The sequence below is a fragment of the Gadus chalcogrammus genome, chromosome 22 (genome assembly GCF_026213295.1).
Source record: "Gadus chalcogrammus isolate NIFS_2021 chromosome 22, NIFS_Gcha_1.0, whole genome shotgun sequence".
Taxonomy (NCBI): Eukaryota; Metazoa; Chordata; class Actinopteri; order Gadiformes; family Gadidae; genus Gadus; species Gadus chalcogrammus.
In genome coordinates this window covers 15,091,267-15,118,434 of record NC_079433.1, presented here as the reverse complement: position 1 = coordinate 15,118,434, position 27,168 = coordinate 15,091,267, and the positions used below count along the sequence as shown (strand labels likewise).

Below are 27,168 nucleotides of genomic sequence, written 5' to 3'. Positions count from 1 at the left end.
AAGATGTAATAAAAGTGATTCTGATTCTGTTTCTGATTCTGAAAACTATAGGCTAGAGGTTTCCGTTTTCCAGCCTGGTCCTGCTGCGATACTCAACCCACGCTGTGTGCGTTGGTGCTTACCACAGTTGCTCTCTTCAGATCAAAGTACTGTAATATGGGTGCGGAGGAGATTTGTTTTTTTATTTTCTTGAAGCCTGTTGCTCCTCCCCAACACATTGATTTCAACATCTGTTTGAGCGGATGCAGTATATGTGTGAAAGATCTTATCTATCAATGTAGTTCACCAGGCCTGGTCTCCTATTTTACTATGTACCATGTGTTGGTGTTTCAAGGTAGTGAAGGCAGTTACTTTCCTATGGCATGGAGCTACTCCATCATCGGTCATAACCCATCACATGCAATTTAACATTTCTGTATATTTAATTTCAGACGTCTCTGATTGTATCCATGACCTTATGCAGGGGGTTGTCATGGTCTTCTTCTGTTGCTCAGAGAGCCAGTATCTAAACCATAAAATAAAGGACATTCTTAATCTTGGAAAAAATCCTGCAATTTTTATGTTGGGATATTGCTAGCACTGAGCTAATTCCAAACAGAAGCATTTTAAAGGGGAGGCGACCATGTGAGTTAAAAAAGTTTCCCTGGAGCTGCCTTTGTGTCAAGTCAAATCAATTTCAAGATATCTTGAGAAGGAATGCAGAGTGAGGGATCCAATTTATCAGGAGTGCAATAGGTGTCATGATTAAAATACATAGTATTACAGTAGTTACAAGCAGACCTTTTAAGTATTTCTTTTATGCAAACCAGGACGATGTAGACCGGTACAAGGGCAGATGGTGTCTCTGACTCAATTCCTGAGAATACAAGATAGGGCAGAGGAAATTAAAGCTAATGTTATTGACATCTGCTAGGAGATATCACCTGCACGGCAGCAGAAAGAGAGAAAACATGACATGTCATCCAGCTCTATATACCCTGATCCATCATCTTTGCTCTTGAAGAATGTAATGCAATTACCTTTCTGTGCCATAACTTCCTTGCCTGAGACTGCAGTTTACTCATGGCTGAGGTCGTCCTCAGATTGCAACCAGACCCTATTCACATTCAGGTGTGAACCTAAACCCAATGGTGTGTGTGTGTGTGTGTGTGTGTGTGTGTGTGTGTGTGTGTGTGTGTGTGTGTGTGTGTGTGTGTGTGTGTGTGTGTGTGTGTGTGTGTGTGTGTGTGTGTGTGTGTGTGTGTGTGATTCTGATTAATCACTTTAAGTTTACTTTGAGTTCATCAAGCAGCTGAATATTGATAGTATATTCCATTTTGTATAGTAACAGTGGATAGGATACAAAGCCTATACGCTCTCCTTTGAATCTGCGCTGGTCATTGTATCTAAAGAAATGTGCTCCATCACTTGGAAGTAAAAATTTAATAAAATACACAAATAAATAAAAACATAATGTAACTAGTTATTACGATATATATCATGTCATGTAGGCTATAATATAATAATAATATAATAATACATACATAATATATACACATACACATATTCAACAAAACCCTACAAAAATATAATAAAATATTATGTCGATCGTAAGGAGAAGACCACGTTCCCGTTAGATCCTTGATAGTCATTTTAGAATGTCATTTGAGCTGATATGGCTGACCAGCATTCATCTTTCGGTGTCGGAGGCTATTTAATACTGTCAATGGTTGAAGGTTTGCCTCGTGCTGCCAGCACGGCGCACGTCCCCTCCCTTCTAGACAGAGACAACAACATACCTTAATAGGGGCGCGTCTCCGACACAGCCACCGACCAATAACCCGTCTCTGTCTGAGCTAGCACCGAGGGGATGAACGCTTGTCGAGGCCCAATCAGCGCCTTTGTGTTGTTTGCCGGTGCCGGAGACTGGTTGTGAGGAGCAATTGCAGCGCTTCAGGATTTGACAGTAAACCGGGAGCCTGTGGAAACCGAGGGGTAAAGGCGAGACAGGTGAGCCCGAGGACATGCGTGAGGCCTAGCCTACATCGGGGTCGATTTGAACCCGCAGCGGCATATTGAGACAGCTGAGCGGGTAGTCGTCGTGCGGACTTGATAACTGGAGACGGGCGATGTTGTTTAGCGTCACAGACAATGAGATCGCAGAGCTTTGCCGTCAATATGTGGACCAAAATGGACATGTTAGCCAGCAGTAATCGCTTCAAATGCATGAATCAAATATAAGGTCTTGGAAACGCAGCAAAACAATCGTAAACGGGAATGTGAAGGCATCCAAATGCATCTTTGTCAAAATACGGGTTGCCAAATGTAATGTTTAATCGCGGTTGTTTCAAATATTTTGGCAAATGACTAAAATGTGTTTCATTGTTGTACCCCCGAGTCTCCAGGGGTTAACTCGGATTGCGTGCGACCAGCTATGCTGAAGGTATACACCGCTAAAACCAACCGATGTGCATATAACGGTGCTTAATAATCACACGATGAGATTATTTACAACCACAATAAGCTGATTAGCGACGTGGGGATAGGAGTCCTAAACGCTTAGGTGGTCTGCGAGTGGCTGGCGTCGTTAGGGGCTGTTTTCAATTAGAAGAATAAAAATGGGAAAACGCATCAGCCATTGACGTGAGTGTAGACGTTGTCTGAACTTGGTGTAAATGGCCTCCTTCACGCAGAAGAAGTGCATTGGTTTCTCAGGGTCTTGCAGATGGTGGCTGTTTATAGAGGGTTTTCTGCCCGGCTCTTTATGTTGGTGGCAGCGGGCCCGTCACTGACACATTTCCCTACTATTGCCCACACCGTTTGGTACTGGCATCCTGGACCAGATCGATGTTTGTCTGGTTTTCTGCCGAAGAATGTGCTATTTGTCATTTATCAGTTTATTCATTTGCAAATATAGACGTATAGTTCTCACGGCACCACTATGGTTTGCAGGTTGTTGCAGAACGTCTTTGGCCCATTACAGTAATGGATTCACGTAGCTCTTTGTCTTAATCTGCACATGAGCATGTTTATTCCGTTACTAACGCAGGGTGAGCGTAATGGGTTGCAGCCTTCAGTCGACTCCGGGCCGATTCTCACTATGCTTCCTAAAATTCGGAATGAATAATACATGCATAATAACATTTCACTCTGTTTGCCAAGATACGTTTTGGGTTGTATAGTTGGGTACTATTTGTAGATGTTGCATATTTACACAACAGCTCCACCCCATAAAAATGTGGGAAGAAAATACATTTCATGTGGTTCAACTGTTATTAAGGCCCATTATTAACTAATCATTTCACAACATGTGCATGTTTCCAGAACAGCTTATGCTTAAACCCTTGACAGGTAACTCTGTACCTATGTGTCTCAACATGTTAGGCAATAAGGGGCCTTTCTTGCTATATTTAGTCCAAGATGATGTTTTAAGTCTCAACTACGGGACTATTGTACTGTCCTTAACAAAACGACAACATCAGATCTGCCACTGATGGAAGTAAGCCTTGGCCTAGCTGATGCCCGAAGTGGGCAGAAAGTCATTCAGAACTATAGGGTGAACACTTACACAGTATTAATGTCGTTAGTGGGGAATATCTCTCATATAGGCCTTCTCATATTTGTCTAAACAAAGGCTTGAGTGAAGTCGACATATTTGAGGTAAACCTATTTTTATGTATAGAATCGATGCCTAGGACCCAAGTTACTAAAGTAAATTACTAAACAATATGCTGATATAACGACTATCGAACAGCCTATATAGCCAAGCCATACAACCTTTATGACAGATTATTAGTGAATGCATTAGTGAATGTCAGATCTATGGGAATGCACTCCATAACCTCATTCCGTTACCCCCATTAGCATCATGTTCTAATTTATAAATGTTTCTAATTACTTATTATTATTATTATGGACTTCACAGCAACATTTGACTGTGTAAAAGAAATTCAACGACCAAAGACCAAGCAATTATGAATGCAAGTTCAGTCTTATTTATTCATTTGCACTTTTATTTTCCTACGATGTGTGAAATGTCTGAACCGCAATATGAGATGAGAGGGATCAATGAGATTCAAACACTTTTTAAAATAGGGTACCTCTAGGAAGGATAACCGTGTTGCGACCCACGGCAACTTTGTGATCCTTTTTTATCCAATACAACCCCCCCCCGATGCCACTTTATGCAACGTAACGTAACGTTTAAACGTGGTAATTTGTCTTATATGATCGTCAACATATTTAATCCAAGTAATCGATGCCATTTTATCACGTTACTGAAATAAGTCCCCAATTAAGAGAACAAAGGGTAAAAGGGGTAAACTGTTCTTCCCGAAACACTATGTGAACCACTCAGGTGGTGTTCTTTTTGCGATGTCAGACTGCATTTTCCAAGGTAGTCAAACGTCTTGTGTACCGCCAAGGTGTGTGTGGATGGTGTAGCTCTGTCTGACCAGCGGTTTATTTAATGTCCGCGTTTGAGAGAGGGTTATGCTTCCCCGACATGTATAGTAATTCTACGGCTGTGGCTGCGATTAAACTGGCTCTTTAAACTCTTTAAAATGGTACAAGTACTCTGATTGGCAAGTAACCAAATGTAAGTTCTGGTACGTTTGAAATTGGAATCAGTGCACCTCTATTTTTTTGGAATGTCATTGTATAAGAGCTTTATAATGAGTAACGTTGTACATGAACTGCGCTTCACCCTCCCTCTGACGTGGCCATCATAATCAATCGCTGCTCAGACGGCGCTCCACTCATCCACACACACGTAGCATTATGCTGTAGTGGTCCGGGAAGCACAACTCTCACGTACACCGTCATCGAAATCTATGGCTGTCCAGATCGAGCTCCACAAATCCCACACCGTGTTGTCAAACTATGTGTTCAGTTCATAAAAGCAAGATTCTGAAGTACGGTTCCTCACGGGGGTGACGATACAGACTGTTCATAAAAATAAATAGTTCCAAAAAAAACGAACAATCATCTGAACTAGTGTTAGTCACGTTGCACAAATTTACAATACCTTGAAAGATATCGATATTCAATACCATCGATCTCCGTTTTGAGTTTGGCCGCTGCGTCTGCATCCCCTTCTGATGCATCCTCTCCATGTGTCTTTCTGTTCCCCTGTATGCTTGTTAACCGTCCCTTCAGGTCTGTTTTAGCTTACGTTGCTGGTTGCTTGCCGTCTGGAGAGGGGGAAGGGGACTTTGGCCTCCTATTTCCGCTACATGGACGTCATTGATCATAAGGCTTTGTTTAACCTCCTCTTAAGGTAACAACCCTGTCCTTGAAACTTGGGTCAAGAATCATGGCTGTGTTCAGTATCAGCTGCAGATGCCTGTCCTCGTATATTCATCTGAGATCTCCTCCTATATTTTCTTTCAGTTTATGTTTTAGGTTGCTGTCACTTTCCTCAACTGTCAAAGTAGAAAATACCTTCCAACTTCAGGGCAGGACAGAGACAAGTGTGGTGTGCTTTCCACCAGGAAGGGCTTCCCTGAAAGAGCTGACAGGGCTCCATATCTCTTTTACAGCCTCAAGAACTGTAATGTGGTCATCTCTAGGCATGAGGTGCCATTCCTTCCCATCATTCACTAGAACTGAACAGGCTGCTTGTTGCTGTTCTCGAACTCTCTCCACCATTTCATACACTGAGTGCCAGTGTGTCGGCCGTCGGCTCATCATGGATCAGTCTTTGTTCGGGCTCCCACAAATCTTTCTGCTTCTTCTTCAGCTGTCTGAACATGTTTGGTGACCTTCTGAGAACAGATGCTGTCTGGTCCACCTCGACAGTGCTCCAGACACGGCCTATAGCCAGGCCCTTGCTAATGGAGAGGTGCAGGTTGTGCCCAGAGCAGGGAACCCACATGAAGACCTGCTGAAATGCTTGTAGTTTGATGCATTATCAGTGGTGATACCAGCCTTATTGGACATGCCCTGCTTCCATGTTTGGTGTACCCTCTTCTCCAATGCCTCCCTCCAGCTGATGCTCAGACACCAGGTCTGCAGCCCCCAGAATTCTGATATGAATTGCAGTTACTGTCCTGAATGTGGATGTGGCCCTGCTGGTCCATAGGTCAGTGGTGCATGAAAATAAGGGTTTCCCCCAAGATTCTCCATGATCAGATCTTTAGTTTCGTTGCAGAGGGCAGGGATTTCAGGAGGCATGAAGTCATTCTGTGAAGGAATACCTGTTATGTCACTGTTGAAGGAGTTTTCTTAACCCGGGTTTCTAAGAAATATACACAGTGACCTTATGCATATGTACTCTGTTACAGCCCTGTCCAGTTTCTTAGCTGAATTTGAGTTGCGGACATTTTTTCTTTGTTGTTCAAATACTGTTGGAAGAGTAATGTGTCGTTCTCGCTGCAGGTCGATTCTCCATAGCTGCTCTCTGGTACTATTAGACAATATCACACTTTTACACAGTTTTGTGTGTGTGTGTGTGTGTGTGTGTGTGTGTGTGTGTGTGTGTGTGTGTGTGTGTGTGTGTGTGTGTGTGTGTGTGTGTGTGTGTGTGTGTGTGTGTGTGTGTGTGTGTGTGACAACAGCTTCCAGGTTAATTTACTTCTGACCATAGAGAATGTATTTCCTATCAACTCAAACTCTGCTGTTTGAGTTTTCTCAGGCCTGATGGCTCTGAGGGGATTAGATTAGTTTGGAGAATTACAAATGGCTGTTGGGTCAAAAACAGGACAACATCACTAGCCCTATTCCTGGGTTATTTTCTGAAAATAACATACCCTAAGTAAATTAGGTATTTCTCGCTTCTAATATGAATTATTGGTAACAAATGAAAGATGGTACCTGGGAGATTGTTGTGCAAAGGAAATAATCTGCGTGGTTAAAGAATAAAACTAGAACATGTGGAAGTGGAAGATTATATATATGCCAAAATTAAATGTAGGGTTTTGGATTGAATACCACCTAGTACTGCCAGTTGGTAACCCGATAGGGCCGTATCAAAACATCTCTTAAGTACCTGGGTTGATATTTGATGCCAATAAAGTGAAGTACAGCTAGAATAGAGAGATTTTAGCAGAGGTAGGTTTAGGCAAAATGAATCAATAGAACCAATGCAAATAAGACAGTATAAGCTTTATGAAACAAAAACCGATAGATATCTTGAGAACACAATGTACAATTTTTACATGATTTTGGTAAATAGAATTGAATACACCAAGCCAAACGCTCACAACTGCACCCTACCATCACCAGATGACAAAGAACATGTGTTCAGATTGAAGGCAATTCCATTATTTCTGCAGCGACCTCTTGGTTATGATCCATTGATTGTAAACAGCATGCTTCGTTGCAAAATGGTGCCCAAACACTGGATCATCCGTTTATGGTAAAGTTGGTTCTTAATTCTTTTTTTTTTTTTGTGGGAAATTTGTATTTTAACAGTTCAGTATCAATATGTAGCGATGAATCAATATTTCACACAATTTAAAGGTTCCACTTCAGAACCCTTAAATAATGTATTCGGGCCAGCCCTACATGACGTAAACAAAATACATATGGGACGTATTGATTTACTGCGTAAATAACCATTTCTGCTTTACTTTGATCCCATGATTTTGAGGAAAGCATTCACCCCTCTAGTTGTAGGATTTGCTCTACTAGGCCTTCAGATATGACACATTCTTCAATAGGTCTACCCCCTATGCCGGCGTTGTCTCATTGAGTCCTGCAATTTGTTCCTCTCTCTGACATATGATCTTAAACGTGCGTGTTTTTCGTGTGAAAGTGCATCTAAAGTGAATACTTTGTCAATGCAGCGTCTCAAACTGCATCAAGGACATCCGTTGTTGTGAAGTCAGCGTCCATGTTGGTCGCTGCGTCTGCTTGCCCTGCACTCGATGGCTTTCTGTGGGCCAATCTTTAATGATTCAAAATAATCTGGCCGTAAAATGGTTAAAGCATGCCAAAACCCCTTTCAAAAATACCTTTCTTTCTTCTTTCATATTGGTCCTCGAGGTAGTGCACTTTTTATGGTACCGCTGCAAGGAATTGTGGTCATAGAAGGCGGAGCATGGGCAAACGGACATGGTGCCCCAGTGAGTTCTAGGAGAGGATGCACTGCTACATGCAGAGGTTCTAACTCCTGTGTTTGACCCGGGACACAATTGCCTGTTTGTCAGTCAGAAGACAACAAGTCAGGGCCTTGCTTTGCTCCAGGATCCTTCCAACCGTTTTATTTTTGCTTCCCCATCTTGTGCAGCACTCTGCGTGCTGTGTAATAGCGTATGTGTGTCACTGTGTCTGTGACAGTTTTTTTAGTTTTTTTTCTAGCGAGGGAAGTGAAGGTTGAAGTTAGGGTTGGCATAATTGTGAGGGGACCAAAGCTCATTGTGAGACTCTTTGGCCAAACACTAAATATATAGTTGTCCTGGTGATTCTTAAAATGTGGGAATAGATTTGTTGTGTTAGATCAGAAGGGATGCAATCGATCCATGACTAGTTCTTTACAGTACCTGCTTTTGTTGGTCCCTGGTGTTAAAGAGGCCAAAATACTGAAGCAGGGCTTCCAAAAATATATATTTTTGTCGAGGGGGTGCCTCCGCTGCACATAACATTTTAACTAATGGAATCCTCATTCCGAGTCGACTCATACTCTCCCTCTAACAATAATGGCTTTGGAGAAAATGAATAAAATGGGATTGGAGGCTGCTGTAGGCGAGATTTCAGAGTTGGAGAGTGCTGCGAGAGCTGCGAGCTGTTCATGTTTACTCTGGAATCACGCTCCGCAATAAAGAGATCTTCAGTGGGGAACAAATAGGAAACAGCGGCCCAAGTCTAGTGCTGGTAAATGAAAACAGAAACGTAGAAACAATGGCCTTAAACTGGGGCGGAAACTGGTGAGGTTCCAGCAGCTAACACCTCCAGCCCTATGGCGACCACAGGCCCGTTGGATCGGATGATCGCTGATTTAGCTGCCATCCTTCTGCAAATCGGACAATTGCTTGTTCGATAGTTTGCATGGATCTCTATTTCTGTAACGTACAGCTAGGATTGGACCCTTAAATAGTAATACCTATTGCGATTCATATCTTCTCCGATAACGGTGATGTTTAAAAAATCGATATATTTTCTCCATACATTTCACAGCCTCCATCACTCACTCACTCACCGCAGCTCTCTGAGTCAATACAATGGGTTTGTGCAGAGAACAATAGGCCTCTTCAGTGCCTGGTGTCTATATGCACACAGTGCCCTACAAACACACTGAGGGAAACCCCAGAACTCTTGAGCAGAACTCTCGGTTTATTGATGCCTTCAGGTAGTTTTGTCTGCAAAATGATCCCCTAACCGGGGCTGGTTAACACATGGGGGGGGGGGGGGGGAGGGGGGGGCACATTAAGCACACCTACCATGACTGGCATGGTTCAGGGTCAGGGGGCCGTATGGGGGAATTCGATTTTTGGGATGAGAGGAGGGAGGTGGATTAGGGGATGGGTGGTGGTGAAACAAAATAGTTGCGTTGGAGATTGGATTGTATTTTTACTAAATGTAATACAAATGCCATAACAGACATGCATGATGCACAATAGTTTAGACTCCCCAGCTGTCTTTAAGTGAGTGTCAAGTCCTCCTCTAATTGGCTAATGGAATTTGTCTGACCAATTGTTTTGGTCCAATCCCGTGCAAGAGGCGGGACAGAGCGCCGACTCAGGGCAGCACAGAACCAGCAGGCCTCACTTCGATGAGAGGACGTTGGCGAGACAGACACTGCAGTACATTTGACCAATGGGTTTATTGCAGTATTGCTGATTCTAAAACAACTATGTTTAGAGGTGTTCCCATGCCATGAGGTATTTGTTTCTCATTCGAGGAATGTATTGCTGTTTCTATACAGCAGGTTTGACAGGTTGCTGCACAACCCACGGTTTATTGATGCAGCATTACCATTAATAAACCCCCCTATTCTGAATTTGCTCATGCAGCATTAATGAAACTGAATCAGTCTGGTGGTTATTCTGGGGAGGCGATGATTGCAGATGTGTTTGCTCTCAAAGCGTGCGTTCAGCTCCTTTTTTAACCTGAACACCAGCTGAAGTTCCCCCATGTCTTCCCCCCTCCGTCAGGATGGAGCGGATGTCCGAAGAGGCCCTGCGCCTGAACCTGCTGAAGCGCGGCCTGGAGACGTCTGCTGAGCGCGAGGAGGCCCTGGCCAAGCGCCTCAAGATGGAGGGCCACGAGGCCATGGAGCGCCTCAAGATGCTCGCCCTGCTCAAGCGCAAGGACCTGGCCGACCTGGCGGCCCTGGAGGGGGCGGCGGCGGCGGCCGGGTCCCTGGGGGACGGGAAGGGGCCTGGGATCAGCAGCCAGCACCATCACCACCAACACCACCACCAGCAGCAGCAGCAGCAGCAGCAGCAGCAGCAGCACCAGAGCATCATGGGCGCCAGCGCGGCCTACGAGGAGAAGCTGAACGGCAGCCTGCGAGCGGGCGGCCACGGGGAGCTCAGCAAGAACGGGAAGGAGAACATGATGGACGAACCGGTGGACATGAGCGCCAGTCGGAGATGGTGAGTGGGGACTGGTCTTCGTCCCAGGGGGTGCACCATGCTAGTACGCCTCAAAGCAAATGCTTTTGTTATGATTCATATATTTTGGGCAATTCCTATTTACACTGTTTCCACTTTGTGGAATTTTACATCATGCATAATGTAGTGGATATTAGGCTAACAAACAAATGTGTGTGTCTTGTGTGCTATTCACGCCACGCAACTTGTGTGAGGAAGTAAGTAAACAAACCAGCCTGATGCTGTTCTCAAGAAAAAGAGGCATTTAGCTCAATGCTTTTTCTGTTTTAAGCATTTTATTGAAGTGCAAGAACATGGGGTGTGTTTGGTTGATGGCTGGTTCCTAGCAGCCACACCTGGCCCCAGTCAGACTGATTAGGCCCTGGTGCTAGTTGAGCCCGCACACTTTGAGTGCATCGGGCCATCAATACAGACAGGATCAGCCCCCATCATGGTCTGAGTCCGGCCAGGTGAGTCTGCTTTAACCAGCCTGCAACCAAACACACTCCACATGAACCTACCTGTTTTGTCAATGGTTGCCAAAACTAGAACCTAATTGATTTGTCGAACACCCTGTAACGGCAATAAACAATTAAAATATGCCACACACTAACCCGACCCACTACAACACTACAACAAAATTGTGTTTCTAATCATGTGACTGGTGAGGGAAAGTGATAGCCTGGGTAGCCCCGCCCATTCTTCCGGTGAATTAAGTTCGCCCTCCACAAGGGTCTGGAGAAGAGCAATGCATTTCTTTCTGCTTCCAATACGTTTCTGCGGGAGCCAATCACAAAGTTGGCTTTTCCCCTTGGCGCGCTATTAGCTGGTTTAACACAATGACGACAGGGAAGCGACGGCAACTAGCCAAATCGCGTACTGAGTCAGTTTAACTAGGCCCGTTGATCACTCCTCTTGTGCTGAAGAAAATGACAGCAGCCTTCCCAAGACCAAGGGCTTGGTCTGGTAATAGCAAGGCTAGGAAAGTGAGTTTTCCACATGTGTAACCTGGCTGAGCCACCAGAGGGCGGTGTTGTGCTGTGATTAAAAGCTGCAGGGATACAGCTTTTCTTAATGCTCAGTGATGTGTGCCCCTCCCTCATGAATGCGGGAGATGGAACAGAGAGCATGAGCTGAAGGGCAACATTACCCTGTTACCAGCATCGACTCACTTTAAAGGGGACATTTTATACCACCAGGTGTGCGTTTGATTAGCCATTACAAGCTGTTTTGAAAATGTGCAGCTTCTAACATCACAGGTGGGCGTGTCCACCTAGATGTGTGACGGATAGATGAGCAACGTTTGCTACAGTCCACTGGGTAGGCTGGTAGACTGATCTATCCAGCACACATCACAGGTGGACACGCCCACCTTTTGATGTCAGAAGCTGCACATTTTCAAAACGGCTTGTAATGGCTAATCACACTCACACCGAGTGGTATAATATGTCACCTTTTAAGGAGGCAATGGAAAACCCAGCGCAACATCTCCAGGAATTGGAGTTTTGAATATAACTATTTGAAAAACAAAATGGTAATGTTGGAATGTTTTCCACACCCTTCAAACATCGTATAATATATACATTCAGACGCATCCAGATTAAAATTAAGACAGATTCTTTCTTTACTTCCGAAAACTGTAATCGTAGCATAGAGAAGTATTAATCTAACCTCCATCAACATCACATTTTTCAGGATATGTATTCATTGGGCACACTAATAAAATGTGTTTCTTTAATGCAAAGAAAAAGGTTATGAATTAGAATTAAAAAGATTGCGTCTTTCAGAAGGCCTGGGAATGCACAACATTCCCATCTTAGGACCGCTTGCCTGTTCTCACCGCTGGATATACTCCAACTGAAGTGGGTTTAGGCATGTGATCATTTAAAAGTGACTTAACAAATAGTGCCACACTGTCAGAGAGTCTGTTCATACTCCAAATGGCTTCTAGAGTCTGGTACTGCCAGATTTATTCTGGGATGGGTTCTGTTCTGCTAGCTTACTATCTGAACGCCTGTGGCGCCTTTACACCAGGGGGGCCTGGCTTCCTGTCTTATAACCGTCACTGGTTCTCCTTCGAGCCTGGAGTGTTCTTGTTTCCCATGGTCTCTCGCTTGTGTTTCCTCATCGCCAGCGAGGCGGCCTGCGAGAGGCGCTCTCTCTCCCCGGACGTGATCGTCCTGTCTGACAACGAGGCCACCAGTCCCAGGAGCAGCCCCCGCCCCGAGGAGAGACTGCACCAGGCCAACAGGGAGATCTTCAGGGTGAGCCCCGCCTCTAGGGGTCTCCACAATCAGACCAGGGAACATCAGAGCACTGGGAATGAACTCTATGGATGTGTTAGAACTGTAATGGCTGTTCTTTAGATTAATCATAGTTTCGGGCTAGAAGGTTACTTCTTACTGACTGTGTGTGTGTGTGTGTGTGTGTGTGTGTGTGTGTGTGTGTGTGTGTGTGTGTGTGTGTGTGTGTGTGTGTGTGTGTGTGTGTGTGTGTGTGTGTGTGTGTGTGTGTGTGTCCAGGGGAAGACGGGCGTGGAGAGGCAGCAGATGATCAAGGTGCTGCGGGAGGAGCTGCGTCTGGAGGAGGCGCGCCTGGTGCTGCTGAAGAAGCTGCGTCAGAGCCAGATGCAGAAGGAGAACGTGGTTCAAAAGGTCAATCCTCAGAGCCCTCTCTGCATGCAAAGGTCCCAAATGTTCCCCGGCCTGGTCCACCTTGTGGCCCTATCTACAAGTCACCTTGTGCATGCAGGAGCAATGGGGCTGTCCACAATACATGGAGGGTTTATTGAAATGAATCATTAATCATCCACAATGAATCAGCTCAATGTATTACATAACTGGAATCTCAAGCGATTGGACAGAACAAGCATGTCTCCGTAACAGACTGGTGTGAAATACTCCACTACAGTACTTGCTAAGGATGCGAGAATTATCAATCGATTACACGGTCTAAATGTCAAAAATGACTTCACTGCATTTTCTTGTGTCCATTGTTTATTTTCCCTCATATTGACCTATAGCCATAGAGGGAATCATTTGATAAATGTCTGGGTGTGTTCTGAGGTTCCGTTCCCGTGTTCCAGGTCCCGGTGGTGCAGAATGCCTCGTCTCTGCAGCCAACACCCATTCACAGTTCTCAGGGGATGGGGAAGCTGCCTGTTCGACCCGGCCTCAATGCCGCAGATCCCCAGAATCTACGCAATGTGCAGGTGTGTGTGTGTTTGTGTGTGTGTGTGTTTAAATACCTGCTGTTTGTGAGCCCTTGTTTCCTGTTTGAGTGTTATCTTCTGGAACGCGTGAGAGCAAGTATGTTGATGGCATTCATGCACACGTCAAGTGGGGATCTCTCGTACACTGTCCTATCTATAAATGTGCTGAGGTGGCTGTGAGCGAGTTGTGCCTTTCATGTAAACAGATTTTTATTATCTAGATACAATCTAGGTTCAAAACGGGTTGTAGGAATCTGATAACCTCCACAATTCTGGAATCTGACGGTGATATTTGTCTTTAACTTTATCATCAAATCCTCCTCACCTCTCTTTCGGTTCACAGGGTCACTCAGTCATCAGGTCAGCAGCCAACGCCAGCAACATGCCCCAGATGGTGATGTCCCAGAGGGTTCTGGCGCCCAACCCCACCCAGCTGCAGGGCCAGCGGCTGATGGGGAAGCCGGGGATGGTCCGCACCAGCTCCGGCATCATGAACAACTCTGTGAGCTACCAGCAGGTAGGACCTCATGGGGGAACGACCTCCGTCATTCATGAGCTTCTCAGTCCTTTGGACTAGATGCATTATGGTCTGCTTACAGTCTTTAATGAGGTGTTCACAGTGTATCTGTGGAGATCTGATGTTATTGTCTGGGTTTATTTATTATATGGGGCTGGTACCGCATAAAGCTCATCCCCCAATAGCACAACCGTTTTCAAATGCCCTTTCAGAGTCCAAACAGACCCAGTGCTGAACAACGAAGGCCCGCTCCTGTCAGAGGGGTGGTTGGGGCTAGGAGTAAAGACTGGCCCCATGATTGGCGTGAAAAGGGATCGGCTATGAGTGGGCTGTGAACTCCATTCGTGACTTCTCGCAGTCCTAGTTTTAAGTTGTAGTTTTCGGCATGATTTGCTGTTTTGAATACAAAATAGTGTTCAGTCATTCATGTGTAACATGTAGATCTGCAAAACAAAAATATCTTTATTTTTTTTCGTTGAAGGCTGTAATTCTCAAACGTTTTTTTCTGCAGATAAAACGAAGATGGAACTAAACTAGGGTAAAATCTGTGGATGCCCTGTGGGGATTGAGGCAGGAAGATGTTTGCGCGCACACAAAGCAGCAGGCCTGTTCGAACACAGACACATCGCTTTGATGATACAAAAGAACAGCCGTGAGACCATAATGATATCGCTTTAGTTGGTTGTATTGATTGTGGGCCACATAGTAATTACTAGGGATATGCATTTCTGGCAAAAATACTATTTGATATTCGCTGAGAAGTATTCGAAAATCTGTCAATCAAAAACCCACACACACGCACCTCGTATACACGCACACACAATGACACAGGGAGAGGCTTCTATGATTTGTATGAAATCAATCTGTTTATTTCAACAACTGCGCCATCAACATTCAACATCAAAATGATTTCAACGTGGGCTTAGGCAGATAGGCCTACATGCGCCGAAAACAGATCGCTATTTATTTTACTGAACACAGCCTGCATGACGGTGAACTAGACACGTCTTTAGCATATGGAAAATATGGCCCAAAAAATTACTTCACACGGTGTGTCTTTTTACAATTGATTTGTTACCAGCATTCGTAGTGTTGATCAGCAGAGAAATAGTCCGCCAAAGACTTTGACGTCGCTTAGCAACCGAGGACGCCGGTTGAAGTTACCAGTCTACTTGCGGAGTGATACAACAGAAAAAAATAAATCCACTTTCCTTGACAGTGGTTATTATATGCTTAGCAACGAATTATCAAAAAATTATTCACCACCGGAATTTGTGAAGGCCCATGCAAGTGAACGGAGAGTTCAACAGCATTGAGAAGAGCCGTGTAGTAAATAACGCTAGTTGAATTCATTATTCGATTTTCTACGTGACTCCGACTATTCGACCATCGTTGCCCATCCCTAGTAATTACTAGGGATGGGCAATGATGAGATGGGTGGATTAAGTGCTTGGAGCACAGCAGGTCTGGGTTCAGTTTCGTAGAAGGCCACTCTGAGATCATTCTACACGTTAAATCGTGGCCTGTATTATTTTTTGCTATCGGCTTGAGATAGGCGATCAAATCCAATTATGGTCCGTTTATTGTCCTTCATGAATTTGTCCATCTCGGAAAACATATCATATCTATCCGACCCATTTCTGACTTGCGTTCAAAGTTAGATTTTCCTGCTGAATGCGTTAATTGTATCATTCAGAAACACTGTGCTTGTGTGTTCTCAACTTGCTCCAGCATCTTAAGTGAGTTCAGTCTGTGAATCAGCGTCTCCAGTGTGGAAGGTCCTTTGACCGCGACGGCTCCTAACCCCACCTGATGCTCCTCGTATCCCAGGCTACCAGTCAGCAGGTGGCCGCCTCCCAGCGCACCGGCTCCAACGCCATGTACATGAACCTGGCCCAGATGCAGGCCGCCGCCGCCGCCGCCGCCGCCGGGGCCAGCAGCGCCAGCGGCGGCGGCCTCGGAGGGGGCCTCGGAGGGGGTGGGGCCGCCATCAGCCCCTCGTCGATGCCCAGCGCGGCAGGGAGCGGGGTGAACTCCATCGCCGACCAGGCCAGCAGCCAGGCGGCCGCCAAGCTGGCCCTGCGCAAGCAGCTGGAGAAGACGCTGCTGGAGATCCCCCCGCCCAAACCCCCGGCGCCGCTGCTCCACTTCCTGCCGTCGGCCGCCAACAGCGAGTTCATCTACATGGTGGGGCTGGAGGAGGTGGTGCAGAGCGTCATCGACAGCCAGGGTGAGCAGGGGAGGGGCAGGTTGTGGAATGCAGATCAACACTGCACATGTACTGTATACATTAGCTGATGAACTTGCCAGACTCGTCGTCGCTTGTTATGTCAAAATATAGAAATGTTCTCGTCTCAAAGTTTATTGCAGCGCTCGACTTGTGTTCCTGTCGGTGCAGATTCCTGAATCTGGCCACGGGCGTGAGCTTTGAGTCTGATTTGGGCTGCAGCACACTGTAAACACTCAAGGTGTACTTGAGTTCAAAAATGTATCCGTGATGTACACGTGCAATGTCACTTTTAGAACCAGAAACCTGTCAGGTTGAAGGACGGGTGGGACATGGTAAATGGTACATGCTTTTTTCATGCTAGAAATGTCAGGCTAAAGTGCTTGAGAAAGACCTGCGTGGTCTACAATCAGGATAACCACTTCTTAGAACTAGTCTTTGGTACAGTCGACCAATCTGTTAATGTCCTAATGTGTGTAATGTGTGTAATGTGGACTGTGCGTTGTGTGTGTTGGGACAATACATTAAGCAAGTCCTGACTTCGACACACGATTCTTTTAATGACTATTTGACGTTCCTCTTCTCCAAGAGAGCGCTGTTTAGCAGCGGGGATCATTTTTGTCATCAACGGCAAACCCTACAACTGCCAAAACAGAGTCCACAGCCACAACCGTTGAAGAGCTTCCATCCATGCAGTGGCCGTCTCCAGTAGTGCTCACCACGGTGTCCCCTCTCCTCAGGGAAGCTGCGGGGGACGCTGTCCCGCATGGAGCCCTTCTACTGCGCCCAGTGCAGGACCGACTTCACCCCCCACTGGAAGCAGGAGAAGAGCGGGCGGATCCTCTGCGAGCAGTGCATGACCTCCAACCAGAAGAAGGCTCTGAAGGCGGAGCACACCAACCGCCTGAAGAACGCCTTCGTCAAGGCCCTGCAGCAGGAGCAGGTCAGCGCCGGTCCCAAGCCGCCGGGTCCCAGCGGGCGAGTGAGTGAGAGTGTCTGTGTCTGATCTGTGTCTGTGTCTCGACGGCAGGAGATCGAGCAGAGGCTGCAGCAGCAGGCCGCCCTGTCCCCCAGCACAGCCCAGAACACGGGGCAGAACGCCAGCAAGCCAGAGTCCATGATACGACATCACGCTCTCCGTCAGGTACGTTTCCAATGGGTTCTTTTTTGAGTTTTACGCTTCAGAAACCCCCAGAAGCATCGATAACATAACATAAGAACTCAGCATTTTTTAATGCAAATTGACGCTCTTTACTGAAAGTGTACACACTTGATATTGTGTCGCTTGGTCAATTGAGAACTTGTTCAGCAAGTGGCCCCATTCACATCAGGGACACCTTCTCCTGTACCACACCATGGAGAGAGAGAACTGTAGTGTCTTGGTAAGGGATGAGCGCAGGCTGGCTGGCCGGAGTCCTCCTCCGGGCTGTCAGGGATACTGCTCCCCTACGCAGCCAGGAGGAGGTGGAGAACACGGTAAACACCACAAACCAAATTCAACAATGGCAACCTCATCTGGCAAATATCTCGGTCTTGAGTCTCACAAGCATGTCCAGCCACCGTTGTCAAAATCATGTAATTGCGAATGTTTCGACCAATATTGCGATTTAATATGCGATTTTTTTTTTTTCTTTTTTTAAATTTCCTTTCATGTTCTGTATTATTCACTAAACGAGCAATAAATAATTATTTTGCATGACAAACACAACATTGGAAGCAGTCAACATATCAACTGCTCTTTCTTGTGATATTATAACATCTTTATTTAACTTCTTTGTTTAAATTTATTTTTATCACAGCCTTTGTGATTTGCATATCGCGTTCTATCACATCGCGACGTCGGTTTGAATTACAGCAATCGACCATCCCTAGTCGAATCCACCAGAGTAACGAACATGAACCCGCCCAGTCCCGATCAGAGGATGGCCAGAGAGCAACCCGCCCCCGTGTGTCTCCCCAGGCGCCACAGCCCCAGGCCCAGATGCAGCGGGGGATGTCCAGCTCGGCGCGCGGCGTCCTGTCCAACTTCGCCCAGGCCTCCCAGCTGTCGGTGGCCACCAGCCTGATGGGCATGACGGGTGCCAAGCGCTGCACCAGCGGGGGCGGCGGCGGCGGCAACGGCGGGCCCGGGGGCAGCAGCGGCGGCGGCGGCGGCAGCAACCGGCTGCAGCACGACAGCCGACGCCAGATCTACAACATCCCTGGTCAGCGGGCGAGAGCGCCGTCGTGATTCACACAGGTCAACGTCTTCTGATGGTGCTGATGGGAGATCTTTAACCCAATGTTTGATTGTTTTTTTTTCTCTTTTGTGTCTCAGGGTTAAACATTGCCTACCTGAACCCAGCCGCTGTTGGAAGCCACAAGAGTCCCAGCTTAGCCGACCGGCAAAGGGAGTACCTTTTGGACATGATCCCACCTCGCTCCATCTCACAGTCCATCTCTGGACAGAAGTAGTCCTCTCGCCCCCCTCCCACTAACTCCTTTAAAAACCACCCTGACACTGCACTCTCCCCTCAATCAACATGCCCCTACCCATAGCATGCAGTGCCTGTCCATGTGCCTACCTTAAACTAACCCCAGAGAACAGCAATCAGCAAGACAAATACACCAAACTTGTCGGTCCACCCAAAATGTCTTACTTTATAATTGTTTGACGAGGTTGTTAAATTATGAACCTGTTGTGATTATTCTATGCTGTGTTTTCTAAGTATCACAGCCACGTTCCTTTTTGTTGGCGTTTTTTTCATTTTGCTTTTTCAGCCCTGTTTGCGAGAGGGACTCTTATGGATGGCTTTGATCCCACGGGTGCTCGTACAGGGAGGCTCCCAGGAAGTTGTTGAACGGGACGCGATGAGTTGGCAGTGTGTTTGCGAGAGCGCTCCTGACCAGGCCACACAAAGCATTTCTCAGTGTTAGTCTGACTTTTGGAGTTCATTCTGAAATCCATTGAGCTCGAAATTAAAAGCTAGTGTTGCAGAATAACGTGTACCATACGGTTTAAAATATGAAACAGATCTTTTTATACCTACACAACCTAATGAATTAAGGATAAATTATTTGGTGCATGTCAATATTTAGTTGAACAACACAAATGAGCTCATTTTAGCCATATCATCTACACAAAATAGGATGTTAAATAGATAGTATTTGCATTGATTGAGTACATGAGCCTGAACTAGTCGGTTTGCAAGTTAAGACTGGAGGGATGAATGTTTATGCGTTCTGGCTACTGGAAACCGGGCAGGTCAGGGACAGCACACACAGGCTTACCCACACACCACCTTCAAATATATTAGCCATTCTTCAGAGAGCCACACACTCAAGTGCAGAGTGAAGCCAGCGATTTTAGCCAGCTTTTACATTTCTGTTGTATCCCTTCTCTAATTGTAGCATCTAATTGTTGTAGCATTAACGAACGCAGAAGAATCCAAGCCTTGGCAGATTATGTCAATTTGATTTGTTGCTCTTCATATAGAGATCCTTAATTTTGTCTTTGTGTGTACAGCTGTAGAGCGTGTATGGCTTTTGTGGCCGTCATTATACCTTCCATTGTTTGGTTCAGTTCACCTCCATGCATGATGGGAATCTTCTAAAGAGACTAAACATGTTATTAAACCTTAATTGTGAATGTGGGTGGGTTCTCTCCACTAAAGTCATACATTCTGCCAATAGGTCAATAGGATGGAATTGAGTGAATATTGATTGCTAACAACTTCACTCTTGTCGTTTTTCTGCATATTTTTCACCATAAATGGCACTGGCAGCGTCTCGGAAGTAATACTACGGCTATTCAAACCGTTCGTTTTTAAGAGCTATATAATGCTGTTAAAAACATGCATTTAACAAAGCTATACACGGCTACACAAGTTATACACATCAACAATTTTGAAGACCTAGGGATTCAACAGTAATAAGTACACTGTTTCGTTCACCATGGCGTCCACAGGGATGTTTCCAGTTCACTAAAGTCCATGCCTATGGTCTCTGGTCTGTGCATTGCACTTATTAAGCTCAATAAGTGTTTGTGATAGTCGTTATTTTTTTCGTGGTTGAACATTATCTGTGTGATAAATCGATAAGCTTGTAAAATAATACAATTGGTATCAATTATTTCAACATTTTAATACAGCAAAAAATTAGATTATGCATATTTCCCTGCAGAGATTGTACGGAAGCCTCTAGCCACTACACCAGATTTGATGGACAACCCAGAAAAGCACCAGGGGTCTCATTTATAACCGTTGCGAACGCACAAAACTGGGCTGAAATTGGCGTTCGTGACTTTCCACGCCAAGGTTGTGATCTATTAAAAACTAACTTGACGGGAGAATGTGCGCAGCCCTAAGCAAACTCTGACCCATGCGTACGCATGGTTTGGAGGAAAAGGAGAATTGGCGACACAGACGGTGTGGTGGTGAACTGAAGTCAGACAGAAGAAATGTAGAGAAGAACGATTATGTTTTATCATCGCCTTTCATACGATTAATTTCAACCCGTATCATGCGTTAAATCTATGTACCGGTAATCAGAATAATTTAAGTCAACTGCGTTATTTCTCAGTTATAACTCCAGAAACATCTCCTTAGAACGAAATCAAAATTCTAAATCAAAATTCTCTCTATTTAATCCCGTCACTCCATACTGTCCAACATGCGTCAATAACATAATATTTTTGTGACACTGTAAACACATACTCGAATGTCAATGAAATCCCAAGTGTGGAAAACCAAGCCACATACTCCTCATCACAATCGTTATATTATTGTCCGTTCCTCTTGATGCTTTTCATGACAAATCAGGCATTAAAAAGGGGTTATGTTCAAAAACATTTTACGTGGCTGATTACAAACTGATTATCCAAGGTGTTCTCGGTCAGTCTTTTTACCGTAACCCTATAAATACAGCGGTGAGCCCCGTGCGTAATGCTGCACCATAGCACTGCTGGCACTGCTGGAGGAACATGCTTTTCTCAGTCCTTCTGCCATTGTTTCCGACAAGACATAATACTTGCGTTTGAGTCTGTTTTTTATATGCAGATCGCATTCATGAGGTAGTTTGCAATGACCATTTATGGTTAAAAAGGGGCGTGTACAGGGCGGAACGTGAAGCTCGATTCAGCTGCGCACACTTGTAGGCACTCTGTGATTTATAAAGCATATATTGCTTTTGGGCATACGTACACTTTTAGTAACGATCCCACGCACAGTTTTATAAATGAGACCCCTGGGCAGTCAAATTCAGCCTGTGGCCGAGAAGACGGCTATGTGTATTTGTTTCTATACCCCAACACTTTCTCTGCTCACAGTCACCCCCTCAGAATAGTCATGGTTAAGAGGCGTTTATAGATCAACAAAGATATATAAATGTGTAGAAAAGATACATCGTCCCCATTTTATTTAGCAGTAAAACTCTTGACCAATTTTAATCAGCTATATCAACTATAGCGCAAATATAATGAATGACATAGATCATTTAATTGCTATTAAAATAGTTGTTCAAGACCTAATGTGATTCTGACCGTCGTTCATACGGTAGTGACGGCTACTAAAAACTAATTTAAGTGTCTGCAATAATGGGCGATAATGGGCAAATTACAAAGATGTAGTCAGCAAAGAACTGAACGCCAGCAGTAAGTCAACATTTAATTTGAACATTCGGTTCGGCAAGGGTTATCATTTAGCTTTTAGTGTATGGTTATTGGCTCCTCTGAGTGGTGCACTTCCAGCGCATTGAGGGTAGGATGCTGCATTTAGAGGGTTAACGCGATGTGTGGATTTATGTTGTTCATTTCAAATTGCGTTTAATGTCGTACAAGTGTTCCACTGAAGAGTTTGAGAACGCTTGCCTGCCTTGCCTCCTCCTTCCCCCCTGCGTGTGGTTATTTGTTAGAACTAGTTGTATGCATAGTGCAAGCGCTTCATCAGAATTCAAATGCTGGCATCGACACTGCTCACAATAGGTTTATTACTCACTCCCTTGCATTACAATCTGGTAGGAATGGTGGAAGGAATTATTTAGGCCCCAGTTCCGAATTTGCATTTGCTTTGTAATTTTATTTTTTTATTTCATTAGTTTGGAGAGTCGAAAACTCTTATTACCAGAAGAACGTTTGGAGAGTCCTATCTTGTGGGGCTGATTTTTGGATTTATTTCGTTTTTGTTAAAAGTATTTTGTTTTTAATATTGGCACAATATTGGCATCTTATTATTTGTGGTACAGCGACAAAAATGGACATACTGCAGAACATAATTAGGTAGACGTAAACGTGCAATGGTGAGAATGATTTCCATGAAGACCGCTATCCAGACTGTTAGACTTCCTTCTTTTATTGTGCTTAGTAGTCGTAGTACTAGTAGTAGTATTATTAGTGGTGGTGATAGTAGTGGTGGTAGTTGTAGTAGTATTAGTAGTAGTAGTAGTCTATATTTTTTCACGTGTGAATATTTAGACGCGTCGGCACATAGTTATTTTTAGGATATGCATTGTGGGATTGTCTTTTTTCAGTTTGATTTTTTTATAATTGGAATCACTTCTTGTCGTAGAGTGACCAATTCAATACAAGAACACATTGTTTGACATTTATATGTGCCATATTGAGAAGAATTTGCAATAACCAAGAGCCTAGTACAGACTCCCGGCATGCCTTCTTCAAGAACACGGATGAACGAACAGGCCCTTGGAAACAGAAAAATATAAACGGAAGGCACAACAATTTATTAGACGTAACCAGGAAACTGAGAATGGTGCAGTCGTAATATTAAGAGGCAATCTGGGATCAGTACTCCTGTCAACCGACCCGTGGCCAAAACTATTGATCCAATACTAAGTAGTGCATCAACAGCCTCCATGTCCCTTGTGGTCCAGTATGCAGACGTTTCAACTCGCTAGTTACTTGTGGTACCATGTGTTACTTTCAAACTTGACATAAACTTGAATTTGAAGGTGGAAAAAGATGCTTGTGTCGCTTAAGAAATAGCCTTTCTACCTAGAGACATTTTTTCTTTTTTTTTCGGGACAGTTTTCTTCTTTTTCCTGTTGTATTAGTGTATTCTGATTGCTATTTTCGCGTTGTGAAAAATGTTTTTCTAACGTCTCCTGAATAAAATGGTGTTGTACCTGAGAGGTACCAAGGCCCCTTGGAGACGATAATCAAACGATATCTATATTGAATATATATAGATGCCTGGCTCGAGAGGGAAAAAATGGATATGGATCTTATCCAATGCAAGAGAGACTTGGATTAATCATTGTGTGATCGCACACAGTTCGCCTCACTCTGGAGGAGCACTTTTCATATTTCCTATTGAAAAGACTTATTTTAATGGAAAAGTCGTACAATTTCAAGACATTAGATGGGTTGGATAATATCTTATTGTTTGTGAGAGAGTGTCGCGGGAGATTACTGTATGTTGTTTGTCATTTTAGTGTATACATCACTTATTAAGTCAGTTATTTTGTTATAGTATTCTTTGCCTTTCTTGGATAAAGTGTTTAGCTTTCTTCAAGTCCAATGATTTACATCTTGTGCTGTTTTCCACAAAGCACTTGAATTTTTTTCTTGTGGAGTCATATACACTCCAGTGTTTTCAGCGGTCCAAATATTTGAGCAGTGTTTAGTCGATTTAAAGTATTATTCTGAAGTTGAGAAGACCACAAGAGAGCTTCAAACTCCATAGTGGGAAATGGTAGGAGTTACCGATCACACAGGGCTTTCATTTGGCAAGCTCTTCAACACTCTTTTCTGTCCCTTATGTATTTCAATGTGTAATGAGTCAGAATTAGCTAATATCATACATTTGTTCATTAACACAAACAGACCTATTTTAGAAATATTTCTGTAAACAAATCCAAGTATCATGTTTTCTTAAGCCTTGTTTTGTTGCTTGGTCTCGTAAACCTTTAAAATGGGAATAAGATCTGTTATGAGAAAAAAATTCTGGGCTTCCCAAAATTGCAATTAGAGTTGTTAACGCCCATCCCCTGGTCTGGGCAGCCAGTCTGACATGTTTTTAAGAGTATTATGCTGTTTTTGTACATGATGAAACGCATTGAAATGAGAACGAGCTGCACTCATAGCCCTATAGCCTTGAAACTACCTAGGTTTTAATTAATCAGTGCAATACATACATTGAAGTTTACATTTTGAATAATTTGTTTTTGTGTGTCATATAAAAAATGTTAATGGTTTAAAAACAGTGTCTCCCACTTGCCCTCTCTTCCAACTGTAAAAACGTCCAGATAACTTTGTATCTAGATTTCTTTTTTTAAGGTACATTCATAAGCTTGCCAAAACCATTCTTTTTGTTAACATCCCATGGTGAAGTAAAAAAAATCAAAAACAAATGTATTGACTATAAAATGGAACAATATTTGCTATGTTGGAAGTATTGACTTAATGTAAATAAGCTTTTTTCCTCCCTTGTACTAAAAAAGGAATCAATTTAAATGGTTGTATATTGTGTAAAAACGCAAACAAAAAGCCATGAATATTGTGAAGCTTGTCATTTCGTTTTGTGATTTCCCCGTATATTATTGTGTTACAAATGTGCAAAATGTATGAGATTTAACTCTTGTTGTAGATCTCCCAGAATGTGTTTCCTTTTGTATTGTTTTGGGAGGAAAGTGGTCATTGGTTTACAGGGGAGATATAATAGCATTTGGTTCTGGTATCGAGAGTCCCATGCACCCCATCCATCCCAAGTTCTTTGTAGAAAGAATATGCACCATATTTCTTTAACTGGGCATGTAAAGTGAAATGCCTCTCCTACTTGGGGTTCAGGTGTGAGTAGTTGTGTACCAACATTACCTCAATAATGTCAAACCAATTCTGTTTCGGGATACAAATAAGCTGATCTTGGTATAGATGCATTCAGTATTTTTACATGATCTCAATTAAATGTATATTCTTGGCAACAAATTGCTCTTCTAAAGGATAAGAAGGTAATACTGAATGAAATGCTTTTGCTTAAATACTCTAGCATTGAAAAGGTCAAGGCTATCCTCTCTATTTTAAATGTTGTAAACCATATAACAAAAGTGATCACTTTTCCTAGGAGCTGGAAAATACAATATGAATAGAAATCTGTTCTATTGTCACATTAGTTGCTGTTGAAAATGCAGGGAATATTAATGTTATCGATTAAAATTTGACATCAGGAGAATGAATGACAATATTAGTTAAGTAAATTTAATCTGATATTTAATAAATCAGTTTGTATTTTGCTCATGACATTAATCCTTACCTTTTGCACATCCTTGATATTTAAATGTCTTCAGAAAATAAATTTAGATTAGCTGTTTAAATACTGCCAATTGATTGAAAAAAATTATGCATTGACTGAAAAAAATAAGCTAATTTTGAAGGAAAAACTTTGTAATATTTATCTCTTGCAAGCTATGTTTAATAAAGGTTGAAACAATTCTGTTATGCAGTGTGACATATGTAACCGCTGACATTTTCATATTACACAAATTCCTCGCTACAAATTAATCTACAAATTAAAATATGTGCTCCAAAACACGGCACAAGTCTCTCTCACGAGGAGGTGATGGCAGTACATTTGCTGTCATCTGAGAATGGTAAGGTTTGGTATTTAACATCATATCAAATGACGTATTTGGTATATTATATAAATGTATTTATATTGAACTAATGTAAAGCTACTTTTGGTACATTTGAAACAACAGTATTCAAATGTACAAACAAAAAGAATCCCAAATGAAATATATTCCTTATACTGATTATCTTTGAACTGTTTATCATTACTGTGAAAAATAACATTTGGTTTGGGTGTAAAAGGTCATTTGAAGTTAAGCATAGCACTGAAAAGGCAGCCAAATTAGTTATAGCTGTGAAGGAATAGGAATGGGACCTAAATGAAACGTCAGGTGTTTGGTGGTCGGGGGTGAACTGGTCACTAGTGGGGATCTTTTTAAAATCTTAATTGAGCTAACTGGTTAGGACATTAAAATGTCAATCCCTATAATATTGATTGAGGCCTTGCCTCTATGGAAATCTTCACGTCCCTGTCTGATCATATGGTTAGATAGCTACATTAAAAGGATATAATTTTAAGTATGCACATGGGGCATTACACATAGCCCAAGTTCACAGGTAAATCTACACTCATTCCAATGGTTACTCTGAACTAGGCCAACTCACAGAGGACGTCCACCAGATATCCAGCAGACTAAATCTCTGCTATGCCATTTTTCGGTGAGTCAAAATCCTGTGGTGTTGTGGCTTAGTGCTCTGATATGGGTTACCACGTGATGATGGGTCACATGGGTTATTCTGCTGTTGTGCACTACTGAGGTGCGCCGCACTTGTGCAAGATCCGATCCCACGTTCAATGCCAAGGCCCGAAGACCGAATCCACTGCGGCTTTACAGTTTTACAAAACAATTTTAAGTTTTACATTAAGACTCAAAAAAGATATAATTATTCTTTAAACTAAGGTAGATGAAATTGAAAAAGGCTTAGTAAAAAAAAGAGACAAAGTTCAAAGCACCTCCAGTGTAGATATTGTTCTTCTATTTAGTCATTACACAGCGATTTAAATCCTCTCGTCAATCGCGAAGGCATTTAGCCTTAACCCCAGTGATGATGCCCAGCCCATAAAGTATCGGCCTGTAGAGGGCAGAGCTGCCTTCTTGATTTGATCCCATTTCTCTGTTGTTTATATAAATGTTTTAGTGT

The 27,168-nt window shown here is 43.6% G+C and overlaps 1 protein-coding gene across 1 annotated transcript; it reads left to right on the top strand.

Moving 5' to 3' along the window:
* Positions 1-1,720: 1,720 nt before the first annotated feature.
* Positions 1,721-26,848, top strand: gatad2b (GATA zinc finger domain containing 2B). The gene is made up of 11 exons (XM_056582383.1): positions 1,721-1,989; positions 10,074-10,517; positions 12,649-12,778; positions 13,037-13,168; positions 13,600-13,725; positions 14,069-14,242; positions 16,073-16,472; positions 17,210-17,412; positions 17,500-17,613; positions 18,430-18,673; positions 18,787-26,848. Exons 2-11 carry the CDS (start codon positions 10,075-10,077, stop codon positions 18,921-18,923), a joined length of 2,103 nt encoding a protein of 700 aa, XP_056438358.1. The 5' UTR covers positions 1,721-1,989; position 10,074; the 3' UTR covers positions 18,924-26,848.
* Positions 26,849-27,168: the final 320 nt, after the last annotated feature.